At 42.1% G+C, this 22,933-nt stretch overlaps 1 protein-coding gene across 1 annotated transcript; it reads right to left on the bottom strand.

Annotated features, from left to right (window-relative positions):
- Positions 1 to 10,249: 10,249 nt before the first annotated feature.
- Positions 10,250 to 12,580, bottom strand: RASSF10 (Ras association domain family member 10). The gene has a single exon (XM_063293060.1). The coding sequence runs from the start codon at positions 12,247 to 12,249 to the stop codon at positions 10,774 to 10,776; it is 1,476 nt and encodes a 491-aa protein (XP_063149130.1). The 5' UTR covers positions 12,250 to 12,580; the 3' UTR covers positions 10,250 to 10,773.
- Positions 12,581 to 22,933: the final 10,353 nt, after the last annotated feature.

Raw genomic sequence — 22,933 nt, 5'->3', positions numbered from 1 at the left:
ATCCGGATGACCACTAGAAGCAAATAGATGGAGTTTTCTATTCTTCTTTGCTGCCATCTAGATTTTTGCAGCCCTGCTATGGTGCCCCAAGTTTTGATGAACCTCAGATAGGCAATGCAGCACATTGGTGCCCACAGATAGCTTTTTTTTTTCATGCTGCTAAGTTCCTTCTTTACTTCACTTGTTTTTTATTGTTCAATTCTTTTACAAAAAAAATGGAAAGCTGACAATACTACATAAAAAATACCAGAGTACAGCAGCTTTTTTTAAATTTACAAACTACCTCTGGACTTCACATGAGCCTCACAGACAGTCTTAGGAAATACAAATGGTGAATAGCTGCAGCCTAGTTCCTCACTTGGAAATCTGCCCACCTGCCTAGAAAAAAGACAAAATTAAGCTTGGCTGGTAGAGAACATCTCAAAGATCTAGAGGGAGTGGTGGTGAGACAATTTAACTATTTGTCTTCTAGTAAAGGAGTGCTTTGTGACTGACCATGCCTGACCTGACAGCCATTTTGTTGACAGACAGCCCCTTCTCCTAGAAGCAGCCCCTTCTTTCCTGGCCATGTGAGTCATGTCATGATGCAACACGGGCTAAGGAAAATAAAGGACACACACAGAGAACCTTTTAGAAATCTTGAGAACAAAACAAAGAGAATATAGGCAGGCAGCTGTTCTGGTTATTTTCCCCCCAGTTAGTGCCAGATACAAATTAGGGTAGCACATCTGCTTTCTATTGCACTACATGGGCCATAATGGAAGGCAGATCCATACTGGAGGGGCAAACTTGATGAATTTAAAATGCCTTACCTGTTTTCATTTCCTTTTTAATTATGTAAGAAGCCAGTGGTGAGCATAAGGACCAATGGACCGGACAGACACTGGAGTCTTTTTAAAAGCAAAAACACGAGTGCAGGGTGTACTGTATGTGTGGGAGAGAGTTTTTGCTTTAAGTACATGGATAAGCAGGCTTTCCTCACTCTTGCACAGTGATCCCAATCTGGATCATACCCCATTTTCTTGAACATTAAAAAAGATACAAGCAGAAAATCATACAGAACAACAAGCACTTTAAATATCATCTAGTTTTTCCCTGAGTTACTTCAGCTTGGGAATTCTAACAAAAATTCATCAGAGTTGTCATCAGAAGTAAATGAAAACAAATTAATTCTGCGATGAGATGTAGCATGACACAAGTTCAACTACAGCACTGGAAAAATAATAAAATCAGTGGATAAAAAAAAAATTGTTAACATATTGGAAGTCAGATATTCCAGCCAATTTACTGAAAATAATCCACAGATCTCTCCACAGATCTAGTCTGTTTCCATTACAAATCTATGGCTGCTTCTCTTGCTTTCAGTGTTTGCATGGCATGAATAAAGAACAAGAAATAGAAATCTCATAAAATGCTAAAACAGATTTCTGGTGAGGTTCTTTGGCTTTTTTTTTTTTTTGCTTGCTTGCTTTCTTTTTGTTTGTTTTTTAATGGCAAAGACAATGCGTGTTGTCTTTCAGTAAGGAGTCTGGATCATTCAATTAAGTTTCCCCACTGAGTAGTTTATGTTCCACTGCCCCATATACTTCTTTTGTTTTCCAGCACCCCACAGAAGAGGCTGTAATTTAGCATGGCTTCCAGTTCTTTGCAGAATCAGGGGCAGAGGCACACTTCCAGCTTATCTTAGTCGAGCATCAGCCATCTACCGTTTCTGGAAGCAGAAATGCATGACATTGTTCTTAACCCACCTCCCCGCCACCAGCTAATGCAACCTCCACCCCCTGCTTCTTGGCTCTGCACCAACAGGAGCCTTTTCTATCTTGTGCTGGCTGGTTTGTGTGTGGTGCTTCAGTTCCTTGCAAATGCCTCCATCCAGTTGGCTATTGTGCCCCTTGGTGGGGACGCCCTATCCCTTCCAGTCACTCTACTGCCTTTTTTTTAATACATCAGTGGAATGGTGAAAAGCTGTTTTGCTGTTCATTCATGGGTCAGTGAAGAGATGGCTTTTTGAAAGCAAGCTTATTGACTGAAAGGTCCAAGATAAGGTTTTATTAACTAGGTGAAATTTACAGGAATTCTGTCACTTTCCCCTTCTAGCCCAAGTGACAGGAAAAATGGTAAAACCTTGGCTTTTTCTTTCCTTTTTAAAAAAAAAACCAGTCAGGAGGGTTGAAAAAGCCAATTTACTAATCATCAGCCATGGTAAAATAGTGCAGACAGAACACCAAGCCACCACCATGGCCTAAACCAAGGAAAGGGTTGAAACCTAGAAAAGGATTTCTTAAATTGGCTTCATTTCCAGCTGGTTTACAGGTAGGACACTGATTTGAGCCAAGTTAGTGCCTCTGCTCAGGAATATTGCATCATCTGCTCCCTGGTTTAAAGAAATACTTCTTTGGGAGGGCAGGGTCACCACTGAAGGAGTTCCTGCTAAAGGGGCAACCCAAGATGTTTGTGAGAATGTCCCTTTAAGAACCCCTTTGGATGGTCCCTTAGGGTGGGCCATCTTGTTTGTCTTCCCAAGGATGCAATGAGAGAGCACATCAATTTTACAGGTGAGGATTTGTTTATTTTCTTTATTTTATGAATTTGTTGCTTGGTGGTATGGGATGTGTAAGGGAGATAGTGAGAAAATTATTTCTAGAGTTAGGCCTGATTACTATTACTGCTGTAGTAATGGCAGAAGGAGAAATGATGGGAGGCTGCAATCTGCCATTGCAGAGAAAGGAGGGCAGGCTAGTGATTGGCCTCCCTTCCTTTCAGGTTGCAAATTAACCAAATGTCATGCGCTGCCTACCTCTGAATAATGCTCAGACACTGGTTCGGTGGAACAGGCTCTGGTTTATTCACAGCGCAGGTACAGCATCGGAAAAAAGCTGAGAGTGACAGGAGCGCGCCGGTGCGGGGTTTAAATACCCCGCGCCGGTCAGCGCCCCCTCACTCGCGGTCACGTCACCCCCCTTTGTCCAACACGTTGACCTGCCGGTGGGTGAGGGGTTGCGAGGCCCCGCTGGCGTTCCGGGATCGCCCATCATCGGTTTCTCTATTCCTCCGGTGATTGCTGTCAGCTGGGCGATCTCCGTTGTATTAGCGCTAATGGCTTGGGTGTGCTCCGCGATCCGTTTAGCTATTGTTTCTTGACCTTCAGTCGTTGTGAGTTGATGGCTACTTATCTTGAGCCCCTTCCCCTGTTTCCTTGCTATTGTCATGTGTGCCATTGCGCTGATGACTTCAGCTCAACGGCACTCATGACACCAAAGAAGTTTAGTTGACAACAACAGTGGCTCCTCCAGCTGAAGATCCTGCCTGTTAAAGCCAGGTCAATGAAGCACCTTCTTCCTTCTAGCAGAGCTCCATTGGTTCTTTGATCTACCAGGAGCTGACTGTGAGGAAGTGGATGGGCAACAGGTTAGAACACAAATGAAGGAATTCTTTAAACACTTTTCTCAAGTCCATTTAAGATCCTATCCCAAGGCAGTGGAAGCAACAAAGAAGTCCTATTTTTCTACCTCCACTGGGTCTCTATAAAACAGGTCAGCAATGATCATGGGAAAGGAGAGCTAGAATCAGCATGGCTCACTATGAACAATTCTCATTATTTGTTGTTGTAAGGTACTGTATTTGGGAACAACCTTGGGAGACAGGGTGAAGAGCCACAGCCAGGGCAATGGTTGGATAGGAGGAAGCTTAGCCCACAGAAGGAATGTGGGCATGGCAAACATTTCAGAAGGGAACCTCCCTAGTTTCTTGGGCTATAAAGGTGATGGGGAAAAATGTACTTTCAGACTTGAAAGATTATGTTAATGAAACCTTACAATAAAGTAGAATTAGTTCATCTAGTCATGCTTTCTGTCTGGACTACCTAGCAAGGCTGACAGTTGTAGACAAAGTCAACCAGATTCACCTCAGTTTAGACTTCAGTATTGGAGTAGATTATACTGTAGAGAGCTAAACTTAGTAACCAATGTCAGGTGCATATGGATTCCTTCCAGGCAACTTGTGGATATCAAGGATGTGAACAGGATAAATCAGGGCACTACAGTATTTGCTTATTCAACTTTTGCCCTTCCTGGCTGTTTAAACAAGCCAGATTAGGACTGGCCTCATGGTTAAGGGAGATGATTAATGCCTCCTTGAGCAAGAGATGTGTTTCTGCTTGCTTAAGCAAGGCAGGTAAAATATTTTTATTGAAAAAGACCTCCCTTGACCCAGAAAATCTTTCTAATTATAGACCAGTCTCAAATATCCCATTTTTGAGCAAGTTCATTAAGAAACTGCCTTCATAGCTCCAGGTGCATCCAGACACATTTTCTGGATCCATTTCAATTGGGCTTTCAGTCTGGATTTGGTATTGAGACTGCTTTGGTTGCCTTGGTGAATGACCTACACAGAAGCTTGATAGGAGAGTGGAGAGCTACTAATTCTTCTGGACTTCTTAGTTGCTTTTGATACTACTCACCAGTGTAGTTTTCTGGACTATTTGTCAGGATTAGGTTTTGGGGTCCTTCACATTGTGGTACTTAAGCACTACTGCTGAACACCTAGATCACTCACCTGCAATGTTCCTCAGAGCTCTATTCTGCCTCATTATGCTTTGTAACATCTACAAGAAATCATTGGGGGAGGTCAGCCAGAGCTTGGTGTCATCACTATGCTGATGGCAGGCCAGCTCTACAGCTCCTTACCATCTAACTCCAAGAAAACTGGTTCCCTTGAACCCTCCCTAACTTTGATAATTGACTGGGTGGGAGAAAACAACCAGATACTAAACTGAGATAAGACAGAGGTATTGTTGGCTAGGGGGAAAAAAACAAAGCAAAATACTGGACTCTGGGATTGAAGTGTTCCAGATGGGCTCCTACTCCCCAGAAAAAGCAGGTTTGCAGTTTGGGAATGTTCACATTCACCAGGTGACATTGGCTGTGCAAGAAGTGTACCAATATGGCTTGTGTTCCATTTATGACCCATTCCTGAGCTGGACAAACTTAGGGGCAGTTTCAATGAACTTGATTACTGCTGTGCACTGTATGTGGGGCAGCCATTACAAAGCATCCACAGACTGCAATTGATGTGAAATATGGTGGCCAGGCTGCTGTTTGGTCTTAGTACAGGAATCATAGGCACTGACTATAGGCTGCCTACTATGCATAATCCAAGGTGTTGGTAGTGACCTTTAAAGCCCTACTTGGCTTAAGACCTAACTATCCAAAGAAACAACAGTCCCATTATGAACTTGCCTGGTCACTCAGATCAATAGAGGTCCTCTTGAAGATAACTTGGCCACCTATAAGAGAGGAATTTCTCCTCTGTAGCTCCAAGGCTACAGAGGAGCCTTAGAGCCCTAGAGAGATGTGTTTGGCTTCCATTTTCTCAGCATTTAGGAGGTTGGTAAAAGCACATTCCCACTGAGTTTTAACTGTTGTCTTTAATTTCTAATTTAATTTAATTTAGTTTATGACTGTACCTATATTTTGGTTATACTGATTTTTTTTTAGTTTTGTAAGTTGTCTTGACTATCAAATAGAAAGGTGGGGCAATAAATAAATAAATCTATCCACTTTCTCCCATAATGAAAAATAAGCTGACTGACTGGATCCTTCATTTCCCACATATTTTATTTAATAGAATAGTCATTCTGAGATAGGAGAAGAATATACTCTGCCAACTTTTGTTTTCAGCCACACTTTCTCTTCTCTTTCATATGTCTCTGGGATCCAACAAAGAAAGCAAACAAAGAACAAGCTGGGAAAGGTAATAATCATGGTCTAGCATGAAAAGCCCTTTGATCTTTTCTGCCTGCTTTTTATAGCACTGTGAACCACTAAGCCTGCATATAAATTGTGGATTTGAATTGCCAGATTTGACCCCCAGAATCAGGTTTAGATTGCCAACTAGGCAAGATGGACATTTGCCAGAAGACTCCTTGGATTCAACTCTAATGTGGCCATTTTCAGAAGTGCTATGCAGAGAGAAAGGCTCTTTCTGATGCTTGTATGCTGAAGAAGTCTTGCTTTGTGTATAGAGTGGTAAAGAGAGTTGTTCATTTATGTAAAGAAAGTCTGTGATGTGTGAAATGGGGTAGCTCAGATGTGAGGGCCAAGTGGAACCCTACAAGATTAGACCAAAGGTTGCTCCTGCTTCCAACAGGCACTAATGAGGGGATGTCCCTAACCCATATAGCCAACATCTGCTTGCCATGTTGCTTCTCAGCAGTGACCCTTCAGTGACCCTTTGCTGCTGAAGCTGGAAATCATGAATGGAATGCATGGATCTGTCCTTCGTAGATTTATATAATCCTTTAAAAAAGCCCTCAGACTGCAAAACTGGACACACCTTTTAAGTATGCAACTTAACTTTTAAGCATGCAAACAGCAGATTTTATATTGATCACACACCTGCTAGTCCAGATTATCCCTTCATGTCTCTTAGTTTGTTGTTTTATATTTGCTTCATGCCAGAACTGCTGTGAAGTTTTAATCAAGAGCTACAAAAGAAAGCCAAGATTTCAGTGCAGGGCAGACTCCCAGGGCCATGCTGCTAAGCAACTGAAGTATTACTGCTATCTTCTTATGGGACCTCTTTTACTTCTATGTGACATGTTCTACAATTATGTTCAATTTTAATTTCACCAGTTGTTCTCCTAGTATCACTACCTTATTTTTCCACTCCTTTTTTGGGGGGGGGGCATTATCAATTGTGCAAAGTGAATATGAAATTCTACTGTCCAAAGGCTGGTTGGAAGATGGTTTAATTAGATAGCCTGTTAAAAAACCTAACTCAATGAATGCACAGCCTATCTAATCATATTTCCTCAGAAGTACGTAGCATTGAAACCAACATCCTCAGAATCATGTCCACAATTTACAAATTGCTTATTTATGCTTACTTGAAAACAGATCGTGCTGAGCCTAATTCCTAAGAAAATGTCTATTAAGTCAGGCTTAAAATTTTTAGCAGAAACATGTTGTGCTTGTACAAGATCTGAAGTACTTCTCCCAGGTCGTTTTCAAAAGTCATCCGGCCCTCATCAATACATTATTTACAAGGTCTATAAAATTTCAGAACATAACCCTTTAATGAATCCAAATCTCTAATGGATCATTATTAGGTTAATGCATTGATGAATCAGCATGATATTGTTTTGTAATATTTAGTTAGCTGGGTGCCATGAAGTCTGGTTTGACCTTTGGCAGGTTTACGGAGATGCCTGTCATCTCAACCCATCCCCAGTGACAACTTACAGCTCTTCCAAGTGTACCGCTTATCAATTGTTTTACCCTTTTACTTCCCTTAGCCTTGCCAAACGTAATGATGTTTAGTTCATCATCCCACTCACATCACACACTCAAAAGATTTAAGTTTCTGTTTGCTGATCATGAGGAGTTCTAAGCCTTTCAGCTAACCGGTTATCTTCGCATAGTTAAACCTACTAAAACTGTCCCTTACTTTGATCTTATATTCTGTGTTCTCTAGATTAAATCTTAATGGCACACCTACATGCTTTAATTTTAATTCAACCAGTGTACCTTACACCATTTATGCTGTTCCATAATCTGTACTCGGAAGTGTCCTACAGTCGATAGTCTTGTTTCCTACTATGTAACAGATTTGATTCCAGTATTGTGCATCTGTTGATGTCTGTGTGAGAAATTTGTGTTTATGTTGCTTAAAGCAGGTATTGGCAATGAACAAAGAATGCTCTTCCCGGAACGTTATTAACCTATCTCCTACATTATGTTTACCCAGTCAAAAAATTTCCAGTAATTTAAGATTCTATTTCATTTACCTTTTAGTAGTACAATGTCCTTTACTGATGCTGCATTTAGCACCTCTTCCAGTTCTAAAATAAATAAATAGTAAGTGCATTTACTTGCATAGCATTGGTGCTAACTGGATAGCCAGTCATCTAATTAGCAATTTACATCAAGACCTGGCCTATCGGTATACAAATGAAGATCAATCCTCTGTGAAAATATGTCTCTTTTATTTCATAAATAATCCAGTGTTATTGCAAATGAGGTTTTGATTCACCTCTGACTTTCCAAATCTGTGTTCTTTAAACTGTAGGAATAGTTTCCTACTAATCAGGTTCAGTATGGAAAATATACAGTACATCTTTAGCAAATGTTCAGGACCAACAGATGATTTATATTGCATACATGTAAAAACTTTTATCTAGCAGTAATCCCGAGTGAACTCAGTCAATTTTATTTCTGAAACAGGCATGCATAGGATCAGACTGTCACTTAGGTAAAAGAACAAGCTAAATGTAAAATTTTAACTGGGAAAACTGAAATGGCTAAATTAAACTACTTTCTTACAGCACATCTTTGTCAGTGCAGATTCTTCAGGTTGTTTCTTCCTAATCTGAAATACAGGGCTCCCTTCCTCCCCAAATACTGGGTACTTTTAGATTAAAACTGCACGGACTTGTCCAGGCAATCTCCGAGAAGCAGACATGACTGAATGTGAATATATATATATATATATATATATATATATATATATATATATATATATAGCCTCATTCAGGGAATTCTCCCTGATGTGATTCATTTTATAACTGGCCCATATTCTACCATTTTGTATCCATTTTTTTTAAATAACTGACCAAAAAAGCATGGAGGAAAAGAAGAGAATAGCAATGCAATTCTGCAATAGATGAAGACAGAATTTTTCTTGGGGAAGGCAGTTGATGAGATTCAGATGCCATCTGATTGCAGAGTTATTTGCTGTCCTATACAGCAAGTTCCAAGGAGCTTAATATACAGTGAAATCACTTCTAACCAACCATTGGTAGAATCTGGTTGGGGTCCTCTTTACTATGCTCTCAATACATATTTTTAAAAGCAAAATGGAAGAACTTATGCCAAATTGTTCCATGATTGACGCTCAGCTGAACAAAAGCAACTGGCCAATTGTTCACGCAGAAGATACTCTGAAGTACAAATAAAGCAGCAAAAATGGTTTGTGCCTCTTTTAACTCCAAATCATTTACTCCTGCTTAGAAGTAAATCCATAATATGAGTTTACTGGTGAGATTAACAACGCCGTTTGTTCAGTCAGATTCTTTTAGGGCCTGAAACTAAACCATGAGTGTTCAAAAAGTCACAACCCCCCACTGGCCTTGCGATGGTGTTATCTGTATGTGCAGGAGAAAGGGTTAATCTGTTCTTGTTGCATCACATTCCCTCTGCCCCCCCATCATCCCCACCAATGGAATTAATCCCATTAGTTGCCAATTTTGACATTTTAAAATAGGGAAGGAGTTAAAATGGTTTGAAAGTCTTGTTTCCTTCTTCTGTACAGCTTTAGGGATGAATGCACATACCAAGTACCTGGTGAATAAAATACACAGACACACCAATTTTTGAGAGGTTGCCCCTTCCAGCCTCCGAAGCTTTGCTCAAAACAGCATCAAATAAGGCACCGGAGCTGGCGCTGAAGAATGGCTCTTACTCAATGCTGACTTCAGCACAATTAGACAAAGTCAATCTTATTCAGAACGTTCTGCGTACTGCTTCTATAAATCTGCAAATCAAGCATACCAGAAGTATTAAAGCACAAGACTTCTTTAAAATAAGTTTTGGTGCAATGTAATTGCAATTTAAAGTCTCACTCAGTGAGCGTCCTCCCAAGCAGGTTTACACTGTCAATGTATTGTGAGCAAAGTACCTTCAATCTCCTGCATTTCATTCCCCATTTTCTAAGGAACACAACCAAACAAGCGTAACTGCTATGGTTTCTTTTTACCTTCTATGATTCACTATTAACATTTAAATATCCCTGCCCACCTCCCCACAAAAACCCGGATTACTCCCATGAACACCTGTGCATAAGAGATCTTTGCATCTGAGACATAAATTTCTTATTTGGACATTTGTTGGAATCCATTCCAAACACGCTGACAGCAGGCATTCCTGTGTACAAGTTATTAATCATCCAGATTGTTGCTACTATGTCTTCCATCCATATGTTTTATTTTGATCAGAGGATCAAATTAATTCTTTCAGAGCAAATTACAGTTCTATTTTATTAGACAGCTGTCTTTATATTGTGGGGAAAGGTCCAACAAGTTAAAAACTGTCTGAACTAGAAAACAGATTGATCTAATGAGTAATACTTTTAATGCAAACTGTCTTGCATTTGCAATTATGAATGTAAGGATTAGAAAATCCATTCAAAAATAAATATCTCAGATGTGAAACAAAAAAACTGGAAATTAAATTTGAGAGATCTGCCAACACTTTTTTTAAAGCTTGCAGTTAATGAGTGAGAAAGCAAGACGGAAATCTGCCCGTCTTGACTAGCTTCAGCAAATTTCAATGTCAAAGCCCCAATGCAGATGTAGGGTGTTTTGTTTTATATACACAATATAATATACTTTCCCCAACAGTACTTCTTTAGAGAATTAAGTATTAAAAAATACAGCTTTTCTTGCTTTGAAACGTTTGAAATAAACAAAATAAGGAATACCCTTTTTAAAAAAATTATGGAGAAAACTAGCTTTTTGTTTGTTTATACCAATATATATTTTCCGGGACTTAATTATTTGATCACAAATGACCTGTAATTAACCACCATCATGATTATTAGTGTATTGTAATGCACTTGATCAGAAACCGGAGGAAATGCAGGCGGAGTCTCTTAATCCAAGCATTTTGCCCCAGTGGGAATTCTTGCACCGAAGGCCAAAACGGGGGAGAAGCGCAGCTTTGCGGCCCCTGAGATGATGATGAGGAAGAGAACGGGAGGAGCGGCGGGAGGAAACTGCTACACAAGGGATTCGCACACGGGCACCGAGTCCGAGTCCTGGCTGTGCATAGAACTCAAACCCGTATCGGAATCCTCGTCCTCATGGTCCTCGTGGTTCTTGCCCAAACTCCGGGAGGCTTGCTCCCCCCAATCTTCCGAGGTGATCGGGGCCGGGGCGGGCAGTTCGTCGTCCGCGTCGAACGGGAGGTCCCGCTGCTCGTCCCCGTCCTCATCCGCCGCCGTCTCTTCGTCCTCCTCCACGTGGAAGGACTCCAGGGACTCGAGCAGGCGCCGGAGCTCCCGCTCTTTATCGGCCCAGGCGCGCTGCGTAAATTCTAGGTCCGACTTCACGGCGTCCAAGTCCGTGCTGAGGCGCAGCCCGATGTAGAGGCTAGTACTCAGCTGCGTCTTGACGCGCTCCTGCTCCACGTGGAGCTCGCCGCCGCCGCTCAGCTCGGTGGTGTTGCAGTCCGTCTCGGAGAGGCTGGCGCTGGAGCCCTTGGCGGCCGCGAGCTCTTCCCGGCGCCGCCTCATCCAGCGCTCGTTGAGCTCCTCCTGGATCTCGCCGGCCAAGTGCTCGATCAGCTCCTCCTGGCGGCGCCACTGCTCCTGCAGCCGAGCCACCTGCTCGCACTTCCGCGCGAACTCCTCCAAGTCCTCGCCGCCGGCCGCCGGCTTCTCTGGCTCCCCCGCCGCCGCCGCGGGCGACTCCACCTCCTGCTCTCGCGCGGGGGGCTCCGGCTCCCCTCCGACCAGGTAAGTGTCCTGCACGTAGTTAACCCCGTGGCGCTTCATGCGGTCGAAGTGAATCCTCGCCTCGTAGCGGTCGATCTCCCGGTCTAGGTCGCGGAGCCGCTTGACCTGCTGCCGGATGGTGTGGTCCTGGGAGAGGACGAGATGCACCAGAGTCTCCATCCGCTCGGCCGCGGGGGCCTCCTTGGCCGGCGGCTCCTCGAGCTGCGGCTGGCCCTTCCTCTTGTTGATCTTCGCCAGCTTGCGGAAGGCTTTCCTCACCACGCGCCGCTGCCGCTCCTGGCTCAAGGCCAGGCTGGCGCGGGCTGTAACCCCCAAGCCATGGAGGCCCGGGCTGTCTCTGCTGGGCACCACCCTGGCTTCGGCGCTCCTGGGTCCGGTGTTGGGCAAGGACGCCTCGCTGCGCACCAGCACGAAGCGCACGTTCTCCTGTTCGTCGCCCCACGCCGCCCAGAGCCTCAGGATCTTGGTCTTGTTGGGCAGGATCCTCTCAAAGCCCCGCCACTTCTCCACGATGCAGTAAGACTGTGGGAGCCCCGACAACATCCCCCCGCCGCACTCCTGCAGTGATGCCTGCTGCTGCTGCTGCTGCTGCTGCTGCTGCCGACGCCTGCGCCGCTGCTTGCTGTCCTCCAAAAGGACCCGCACCACATCCGAGCAAGTGGTTCGTCTGGAGAGGCCCGAGATTAACTTCTCCTCCTGGCAAATCCACACCGAGATCTTCTTTTCTTCCGGCTCCATCAGGGCACGGCTCCTCGGCGTTGGTGGGGCCCGCTGCTACTCGGCGGGGTCCCCCATAGAAGCGCTCACGAGAACCGCGCCGGAACAAGCTGCGCCGCCCGGGAGCCGCCAAGCCGAGGCATGGCTTCGACCTCGCGACTCTTCCTCCGTTCGCCTCCTGGGTGCTAAGAAACGAACCCGAAATTGCAGCGCTCCAGGTCGCCCTCTCTCAGCTCGGCCCCTTCTGCGCTCGCGCTCGGGGTGGCTGAGTTTCAGCCGCCGGAATCCCGGGGAAGAACCCACTTGGGAGTCTCAGCTCCGCCTCCCGCTACTCCCGCGAACCGCCTGCCTGCCAGGCACCTTCCCTTCTGACACTGCCCTCGCTCTGCTGCCGCGTTTTCTTCTCCTATCACGTGATTCCTCCCCCTTGCCCAGCAGCTGTGGTCTTTGATTCAAGACTGTCTTTCTGGTACTGTATTGATTCTCACTTCCCCCGCTTTAAAAAAGGGAGGGGGCACTACCTCCAACTATATGATTTCACACAATGGGTTAAAAAAAATCCTTGCGGTGGAATTTCCTAATGGGTTTTGGAGCCCCTTGGGAGCAGGGTGCTCCTGTTCTAATTATTCTCCAACCCCCCCCCCAAAAAAAAACAGTTTGGAAGAGAATGCTTCAAAGGAAGCAGCCAAAATCCAGTCCGAATTTCTTTCAGTTGACTAAAATCCCCAGCCCTGTAACTTAAAAAAAACAAAAAAAACTTTTTGCATGCCAAAGCATTTTGCAGATTAAATGCACAGTGAACTGTAAACCTGACTAAGCATTATTAAAATCTGAGGTTGCTGCCAGGATTCAAAGAGAAAATTTGCCATGTATTTCAGTAAAAGAAGACTGAACAGACAGTAAGTCTGTAGCCTTTCCTACCTGCTCAGACGGGAGGAAGCCCCGTTATTCACAGTGGAATTCACCTCCTGGTAAAACAGGGCTATGTTTTAAGTTTCAGTTCTGGAAAACATATATAAAAAGTGAGTTTTGTTTCTTTTTCCCTTATATGACAAACATTTCTAGTGCGTTGGAAATGTTCCTTTTATTTTTATTTTATTTATATTTATTTTGTATAACCACCCATCTTAGAGCAAAACTCTATGCAGCTTACAACTCAAAACTATTTAGTTATGTATTTATTTATTTAATTTCTATCCCGCCTTTAATATTTTTATAAATAACTCAAGGCGGCGAACCTACCTAACACTCCTCCCTCCTACTATTTTCCCCACAACAACCACCCTGTGAGGTGGGTTGGGCTGAGAGAGAGGGACTGGCCCAGCCAGCTTTCATGCCTAAGGCGGGACTATGTGCAACAATAAAGGAAGAAAGAAAAGAAAGCCAAAAACCGAAAAGCCAGGTGCAACAGCCACGCCTCCCTTCACATTTGGGTCTTGTGCTCTTCTGAAGGTTCAGATGAGGGGGGCTCTTGGATGGTGGGGAGGGTGTTCCGTAGGCAGGGGCAGCAATGGAAAAGGCACGCTTCTGAGCACCCGCAAGAAGGTGCCAACCCTATCTGCTCTGGCGGGACGGGCAGATACTCCCAGGGAGAGGCAGTCCTGCAGATCATGCTTTTCCCGTAAAGAAGTTGCTGAGTAATAACAGCAACATTTCTATAACATTTTAAGTGATTTGGCTTTTCCATCTATTGCAAGTCAATAAAAAAGGCTGAACTGAGGATGGGAGAAAAAAGAAAGAGGGTGAGAAAGAGGTACGAGAGGTCAGTAGAGCACCACACAACTCATAACTTCATAACTCCTTTTGCTGCAAGACAAATTCTCAGTGTTTGGTACCCAAAGCAGAGGACATTAAGAGCTGAGCTGTGCCAAGTTCCAACAGTCTGCATTTCAAGAGCAGTTTAAAGGCAATGGTTCATACTGATTTATGAGCCTTTATAAAACTGATCTAGACTAAAGGATGAAATCAGGGCAGATGTACTTCTTTCTAAAATGGACAGGAGCATCTTTTCAAAAGATTGGAACATCTCAAATGTACAAAATGTCAATCTTATTGAAGCAAGGAAATACCTAGAGTGCATTAGCTTTCTAGGTTTGAGGTGAGCGCATGTGCAAACAAACACCGATTAAAGCATTCTGCATCTGCATGTTTATGGGTTTAAAATACCAGTATGTTGCCTTTCAGGACAAAGCCTTCCCAAGGCAGCTTGAAAAATATGTTATAAAATAAACATTGACTATAGGCAATTTAATTAATTAAATTAAATGATGCAATATAGAAACCAATTTAAACAATGTCAGCTATAGCACTTGTCATAGAATACAGCTGAAGCAGGCTGTTTAAATCAAGATGAAGCCACAGGAACTTCTTTGGAGAGGCAGCTCCAGAGGTGTCGGTTCATATATGAAAAGAACATAAGGGATATTGACGGTGGCCCTCCAAGCAGATGTATAAGGGTACATCCACGCTTTCAAATAACCAAGTCCAAAACTTTAGAGCTTCTTCTCAAGGTGAAATATTAACTGTAATTCTGGCTGGCTTTTACCTGGAGGAAACTTAAATGCTTAGGCCAGTGTTTCTCAACCTTAACAACTTTAAGATGTGTGGACTTCAACTCTGCAGGTGAATTCTGAAGAAGAGATTTTGAAAAACCAGTAAGAATTTTAAAAGCTACTTGAAGAAATGCTGAAATAAAGGCATGTTTTGGAAATAAACTGATTCCTACCCCCCCAGTTGTTGGGCCCCGATGTTACTTCCTGTGAAAAGCAAACTCAGAAGACTAGGAAAAAAATGATGGCCCAGGAGATTTAGATGGGGGGGGGGGCTTTTTACCAGTACAATTCTTCAGTTAAACTAGAAGAGAGTTGGGAAGTATTCTTTTAATTAACTGATCACCTCAGTTTTCTCACCAGCCTATCTGATTAATGCAACAATAATGTGCTTTAGCTGAAAATATTGAAAAACAGGCAGAAAAAAATTCAGTATTTCTTTGTGGTAACATTATGACTGGCTTTGTTTTTAGGATATGAAGCCTAGATGACACAGCTGTTATCTCTATGATTTCAACAGAGTGCTATGCTGATCATGCAAGGGCATATCAGGCCCAATTCCATGTTTAATAATTCCAGTATAGCAAACGTTTGGCTGAATTATTAGAATTCACTGAGGCATATCATGATCTGATCCCCTGCATGATCTGTTGTGTGATTTGTAAATTTTGATAAAAGCTTAGCAGATTCCATAAACTTAGCCAGTTGCATTTAGGCAACAAACCTACATTAAATAAATCATGTCTTAATACAATGTATGAATCGGGTCCATCTCACATCTCTCATTTTTCAAGTCCTTCCTTCTATTTCTTCTACAAAGGCATTCTTGAATTTCTCCCTTCCTGTCTCATATTCCATAATGTTCTTGCTAAAGTGAGCCTAATCGTTTTATTTATATACTTACAGCCAGTATTGCTTTCCAGCATAGTTCCATATTGTAAACAACTTGGGTGAAAATGCATCCTTCCTTCGCTAATTCTGTAGGTGACCAGAAGACATCATCCTGCATGTAAATGGGAATTTCTTGGAAATTTCATTTCTTTTACACAACTATGAAATAGGCAAATCATCCTCTTTTGACAATGGGCATGCCAGAAAAGCTGCATAAGTATTTATGTACTGTATTTATATACCACCTTCCCTGCAGGACCTCAAAGCAGCATACATAAAAGTTCCCCTTCCCCCACTTTTATCATCACAACAACCCCCCAAGGTAGGTCTGGCTGAGAGTTAATGTCTGGCCCAACATCACTTGGGAAGCTTAATGACCAAGAGCTCATTTGCACCTTGGTCTTCTTAGTCATGGTCCAGCAGTCTAATCATACTGGTTTGGCAGAAGCAAATCCACCATTACTTATATCTGAAATTACGAGCATGGCTGAGCATGTTCTGTCTCATGAAACCGTTTTTAGAAAGAAACTGAAAGTGGTTCTTTTTGTTTGCAGCTTAACATTTGTATTCAACCTCCTCCTCCCACCCCAAACCCATAATTTTTTAGCACTGTAATGAGTCTAATGAGGTTTCACAAGACTGAGAACCAAGGCCAACGTGGTATTGCTCAACGCTTCATGTAAGTGAAGAACCCAGATAAGGAAGCTGTCTTCATCTGCAAAAGGGAGGTGGGAGGGCACTTAAACCCAAAACGGTGACACTATGGCAGGAATGGTTTCACACATCCCTTCCCCCCAGACCTGATCTTCATTTTCTACCATTTACATATGCCTATACAAGTGTATGTTGCTTTTGAGCATTCTTTCCAAGTTTTTTTTTTTAAAACAATAAAATATGCCTAAGCCTGCAGACAGCCTGAAGCATTTAATGTGGTTGGTACATCACTAAGAGCACTTAATTAACCCACCTGACATGCTTCCCTGGCAAGCTCCCACTGCCCCGACACTGTAAGTCTCATTACACTCTGCCAGGCGGCCACAACATTTTGCCTTCGCTGGCACAGACGGCACATGCCATAGCATGGATCTGATGATGCTTGTGACATGGGATTGACACCATTCCAAGTGAAAATTTTATGATCCAAGGGAGGCTTGATAGCAGGGAGGGTGTTCATAAAAGTGCTTGTTCAAGCACTTAGGAGTCTTCTCATGGGAGGTTGCTATCTTAAGATTGCACAGAAGGGGAGAGGAGCTTCCTCCTGTAGGCAGCTTCACATACAGCCCTTCTAACATGCTGATCTTAGAGAAAGGTTTCATCCAGGGCTGGGCAGTCTTTTAGGGACTGAGTGCGGCACTTGACTTTTTTCAGAGGAGAGGATATGATGACTGCAGAGTGGGTCATCGTGCCACATCATGCATCTGGGCGGAACTGAGATTTCCCCTTTTCTCTACTGGTTTAGAAGAGGATTTTTTAAAACACTGCAACGTGCCTATGTTAGGGTTCCTAGTACAGTTTTTAGGTGTTTCCCACCTGAAAATGGCAAGAAACACTGCTATTACAACCAGAGAGGACTCTGCCACCAAAAAATAAATAAAGAGTCTTGGGGCATGCTCACAGACCTCTCGCCTCCAGCTGCCCACTCTGATCTAATGATGCCTAAAGTTGTTCATGGTCCAAGCTAAAAAGTTAAAAGATTGATCAGTCTGAGGAGGGAAGATAGCCTAGGCCAGTGTTTCTCAACCTTGGCAACTTTAAGATGTGTGGACTTCAACTCCCAGAATTCCCCAGCCAGCAATGCATGTGTTGAGAAACATTTTTCTAAACACTGACACTTGTAAAGGATGTTAGTCAGCCTTTATGGGTAGCTTACAGACATCTCATCCCCCTACTTATGGCTACAGTCCAGTCCCTTGTTATGGCCTGTTAAGGCTGCAATCATAGAGCCACTTCCTGTATACTGGGAATCACATCCAGAATTTTAACTAGACATGCTACCTGTCTGGTATGCTACAAGCCATATTGCAATTAATGAAGAACAAGCATGTGCAGCCCTGTATTTAATTATGCTTGATTTTTTAAATTCACAATCTTGGGGGGGGGGGCTAAATTTATGTTTTGCTAAATAGAACCCTTCATACTTGTTAATGCAAGCCAAGGTGAACAGCAGCAGAGCCTAACACTTCATGGCAGTACTGCTTAGTGTTACTTTTCTGTATAGCAAGCCTATGTTCCATGTCTTTGTTCTTAATTTTATTTTATGGGTCTTCACATCTGTTGGTTTTGGAATTGCAAGACAAACATTGGGACTGAGCAGAGACCCCAAGAGGCCTTATAGGCTCAGTTACAGGCTGTTTCTTGCCTGTAACCTTAAAAAAACTGCCACTTTTCAGTGGAGTACCTATGAATCTAATCCTTCCATCAGTTGCCATGTGTGGAGTGGAACTGAAACAATGCTCTCCTTGATTTTGTCCCCTCTTTTGCACTCAGGAAAACCACGACTTTCCAAACAGCTTGAACTCAGAATATTAGCAGATTGTGTAGAAAAGTATTTGCTGTTATGGCAATCTGAAGAAACAGTATTGTTGTTAGGTCCTATAGTTTCCTTTATTTTTCATTCATTAACATCATATGCACAGTAGAAACTAATCTTATCTGTATGAATGGCCTGGAAGCTAAACCCCAACATAAAGTTACAATAATTGAACAGATAGATAACTGAGAATGCTATTTACAGTCATGCATAGGAGGTGGATTATTTAAGACTGGAGGAGAGCACATCTGCATTAAAAAGAATTATTATCTGAAAGTCCATCTACAATGGCTCCATTGCTTTCATCATCTGCTGGTTAGCCTAGTTTAGAGGCGAATTGTGTTGTATTAGAGGGCAAATTTCATATGATATAAACATATTCAATCATGTCTTACCCTTTAAAAAAACTCTAAAAAAAGACTTGTTTTTCCATCTTCAAATAGCTTCAGGAAACCATCCATCCATCCATCATCTGTCTATCCATCTGACTTTTATATTGGGGTTCACCAGGTAATGCAACACAGTCTTAGACTGATATGTTCTCTTATTCTTGTTTATGTTTCTTTATGCAATTAGAAAGTTTGTGGTCCGGATTTTAAATATTTATTGCTGAGGGTGGAGAGAGACTCTGAATTCAGAGTAAAGACTCTAATGCTGAAATTTCTTCCAGAAGCATCTAAATTTTCTAACACTAGAGAACATTCCTAAGATTAGAATTCCAATGTTGGAAAGGGACTAAAGGAGGCATGAAAGATAGATAGATTGATTGATTGACTGATTGATTTATTAAATTTCTCTGCTGCCCATCTCATGCACAATGACTCTGGGCGGCTTACAAATAATAAAAATGATGGCAATTCAATATGTTACCAAGCATGGTTGGGAGGAGCCTGGATTTGTGGATTCTGAATTCTGATGGTTTGGCAAGATGCACAGCCAAAATATGGCTCATTTTAGGCAATTCTAGACGGAAGGGGAGGGGGAAATCCTGGAGATTTCTAAGATTGTCCACCATTACTTTTTGATTAATCAAGAAATATCTCTTCTATAGATCAGGAAGTGTTTCTATATTCTATATTTTAAGGGCTCTTAGCAGCCTACGAGCCCTTAAAATAGATAAAATTTAATAAAATAACATTTCTTATGTTATTAAATTTTATTTATTGTAAGGGCTCTTAGGCTGCTTCAAACAGCATATGGCAATATCTTTGAAAAATATGCGTGTTAAAACTGTATCTATAAAATCACAGTATCTTTGGCAATATACTTCATTCAGAACAAAATAAAAAAACCAACATTATCACAGCCCAATATGCTATCCATAACTGTGTTCCATACTCACATGGTACAACCCTCAAACTCTGAAGCAACTAGGTTTTCAGCAACCTAAATTCCTAAATATTGGGAGTGGGGGCACTGATTTTATATTTGGTGGGAGGGGATGCCACTGGAAGGGAGTTCCTGCAGAAAATGCTTTGAGTCCCCTCCTTTGTCCCTCACAAGGAGTGGGAACTCTCAGCAAACACTCACTTGCCTTGGATAGGCAGATCCTACCTGAAATAAGTAGTCTTGCAGATAATCCAACCCCAACCCATGTAATATTTGACAGCAATATGAATTACTGGCCATGGAATTCTGGGAGTTGAAGTCCACCCATCTTAAAGGTCCAAGGTTGAGAAACACTGTGCTGAAGTCAAGTTTCAACCGTTTCTTCCATTATATTCTCCAGACACTGGATCAAGACTACTACTGTATCTCCCAGTTAGCTTGGGGAAGAGATAAAGAATTGGGTATTATCAGCATACAGATGGTATTGTGCTCCAGACCTTTGAATGGCCTCTCCCAGTGGCTTCATATAGAAGTGAAATAAAATGTGAGAATGGAGAAAAGGGAAAACTTTGGTGCACACTCTGCTCCTTTTGAATATGCATGCAACATAAGCCTGTGTACACAATGGACGAAGTTCATATTGTAATGTTCTGTCTACCATCTTGCCCATTTTGACTCTTCCCTTGTAGACATTGCTGCCAGCCAAACTAAAAGACCATATTTAAAGCACCATCTTAAAAAAAATGAAGAAGGGGCTTAGAAAGACTGATCCAAAGCTTCTTAATGCTCTCAGCCTCAGAAGTACATTGTCAGAAGTTATTTCCACATAGCATAACTGTCTTAGAAGGTGAGTCACAGATTGGCCTTGTATGTGTTCAGTCCCTCCACAGAGGAGGCGGACATTCCTGCTCTTCAAATTTCAAGGGGCTGATGATGCAACAGTTATGAAATATTTAATTCTGCTTTCCTATGCAGGTATATTTGCTTCTTTGTGCCATTTTTCCTTGTACAATCGACTTCGGCTGGGGCTAGAAAGAGCCCAAGGGCTTTGATGTGGAGAAAAAAAATGTGTATGCAACAATCCCAGAGGTTCTTTTCAGGCTCTCTGGCAACCTTGCTTCCTATTCATGCTGGAGCAACTGGGGCCCTGTATCAAGCTTGGCAGAGTTTATGGGTTCACACCTCTAACTTGCATGTACTCTCAAGTATAAAGTGTCACTTTTTAAAAGTAGCAATACAGCACAGAGAAAAGGCACCTGCTTTTATTATATTTAAATCAAAAGCCACAACGTATACTGCAGTCTTGAAACTGCTTACAAGTTTCATAGATGTTTTCCAAAACTGAAGGCTGTTATCCAGAATGTTAGGCTTGGAGGCCCTCAGCTCAAAACAAAACAAAACAAAACAAAACAACCACCATTCTGCCTTTCTGATATTTTGCAGCATCTGGGAAATGTATCGAAATGATTAAAAATGCATGGCTTGGATAGGAGGTGTTTAGATAAATAATAAGTATGGGAGCTTTGCCGCCTGTTTGCAGCTTAAAAACTCCAATATTTAAATGTATCTGGTAGAAAATATTTGCCCCAGCTTGAAAGCTCCAACATTTAAATTTGTCTAGGAGAAAATATATGTAAGTTCCCCATTCATGAGTCTGAATACATGATCAGAGATTTACACTTTTTGTGAACATAAACAAAAGGGTAGCAAAAATAAATAAAACAATAAATAAATAAAATTATAATTATTGTTGTACCAGAATGGTGATATGATTAAACCATTGATAAGTTCTAAGAGCATAAGGAAAGTCCTGCAGGATCAAATGTCTGCCTAGTCCAGTATCTTCCCACAATGGCTAAACATGCATGCCAGGTGAGTTGACCAACGTGGTAGACTGGGGACGGCAGTGGCAAACCACCCCACTCTATAGTCTGCCAAGAAAACGTCGCGAAATTGTCATCCCCCAAAGGGTCAGACATGACTCAATGCTTGCACAGGGGACCTTTCACCTTTCACTTTTCACCCTGTTGTGCACATGAGTCCCTGTTCCATGAATGAAGAGTGAGGAGTTGGATTCAGGAATAGGGACCGGGGAGTCTTATACGACATCCAAGCCAATCTATGCTTGCTGTAAGAAACCCCCAGGTACAGCATTCCCAGCAGATGGCCTTTGTTTAGAAACTCCCAATGAGGAAGAGTCCAACCAGCCTGGAATTAATTATCTATCTATCTATCTATCTATCTATCTATCTATCTATCTATCTATCTATCTATCTATCTATCTATCTATCTATCTATCTATCTCATATGCTTCTGTCCTGGCAAGTCACACCAACTAAGGTAGTTTAATTATTATTTTATTACAGAATAAAATAACAGAACAATCATTAACAAGAAAAACCCTCAGCCCCCTTCCAAACCTCCATAAAATAAAAAAGGACACTATATAAAGCTGAGACTCAAAGACATCCATGGAGGGACAAGGAGGGGCAAATGAAGGAATATGCATCATAATGCAAACTCTGTCCTTCATGTCCTCACCTGTGATATCATGGCTTTTCCCTTATTTATTCTACATATATGCTGAAGATACTGAGGGAAGCTGGATTTGAAGAAAATGAATATGGTTTTAAAACTGGGGGACGAAACATCAATAACCTGTGCTATGTTGATAACACTGCTCTGGTAGCTGAAAATGCAAATGATCTGCAAGCTTTTGTACAGCTAGTCCTTGTTCAGCAACCACAATTGGGACTGGCAACTTGGTTGTTAAGCGAAGCGGTTGCTAAATGAAACTGTGTGCTTATGATCTTACTTCAGTTTTCCTTTGCTTTACAGACCTGTGGAGGTCATAAATGCAAGGAATGGTTGTAAAGTTACATTTCCATCACTGTCATAACTGTGAATGGTCACTAAATAAGGCAGTCACTAAACGAGGACTAGTAATGACAGTCAAAGAGCACAGTGAAAAAATTGGATTAAATATAAATAAACTCATGACAACTAGTATGGCAATCAACCTTAAAAATATCAATGAAGATATTGAAGTGCTGGATAGCTTCTGTCAATTAGGATTGACTGTCAACAGTAAAGGAACCAGCAGTCAGGAAATACTCCAAAGAATTTTATGCCTACAAAGATCTGATTCATCCTGGCAATGGTTTTCCCTGTCACACTCTATAGAAATGATGGACCTTGGAAAAGCCAGATAGAAAGAGTATTGCCATTTCTGAACATTGGTGTTGGAGAAGACTCCTGAGAATACCATGGAGAGCCAAGAAATCATACAGATCATAGAACAAATCAATTCACACTCAAGGCACAAATAACCAAGATCAAACTGTCATATTTTGGACACATTATGTGGAGATCCAGCTCTCTGCAGAAATCAATAATGCTGGAAAAG

This window comes from Candoia aspera, chromosome 1 (assembly GCF_035149785.1).
Source record: "Candoia aspera isolate rCanAsp1 chromosome 1, rCanAsp1.hap2, whole genome shotgun sequence".
Taxonomy (NCBI): domain Eukaryota; kingdom Metazoa; phylum Chordata; class Lepidosauria; order Squamata; family Boidae; genus Candoia; species Candoia aspera.
The sequence above is the reverse complement of the archived record's forward strand: the minus strand, read 5'-3'. Positions and strand labels throughout refer to the sequence as shown.

Bases quoted from the DNA above. Each gene is read 5' to 3' on its own strand.
- RASSF10 (XM_063293060.1), bottom strand. From the start codon at position 12,249: ATGGAGCCGGAAGAAAAGAAGATCTCGGTGTGGATTTGCCAGGAGGAG.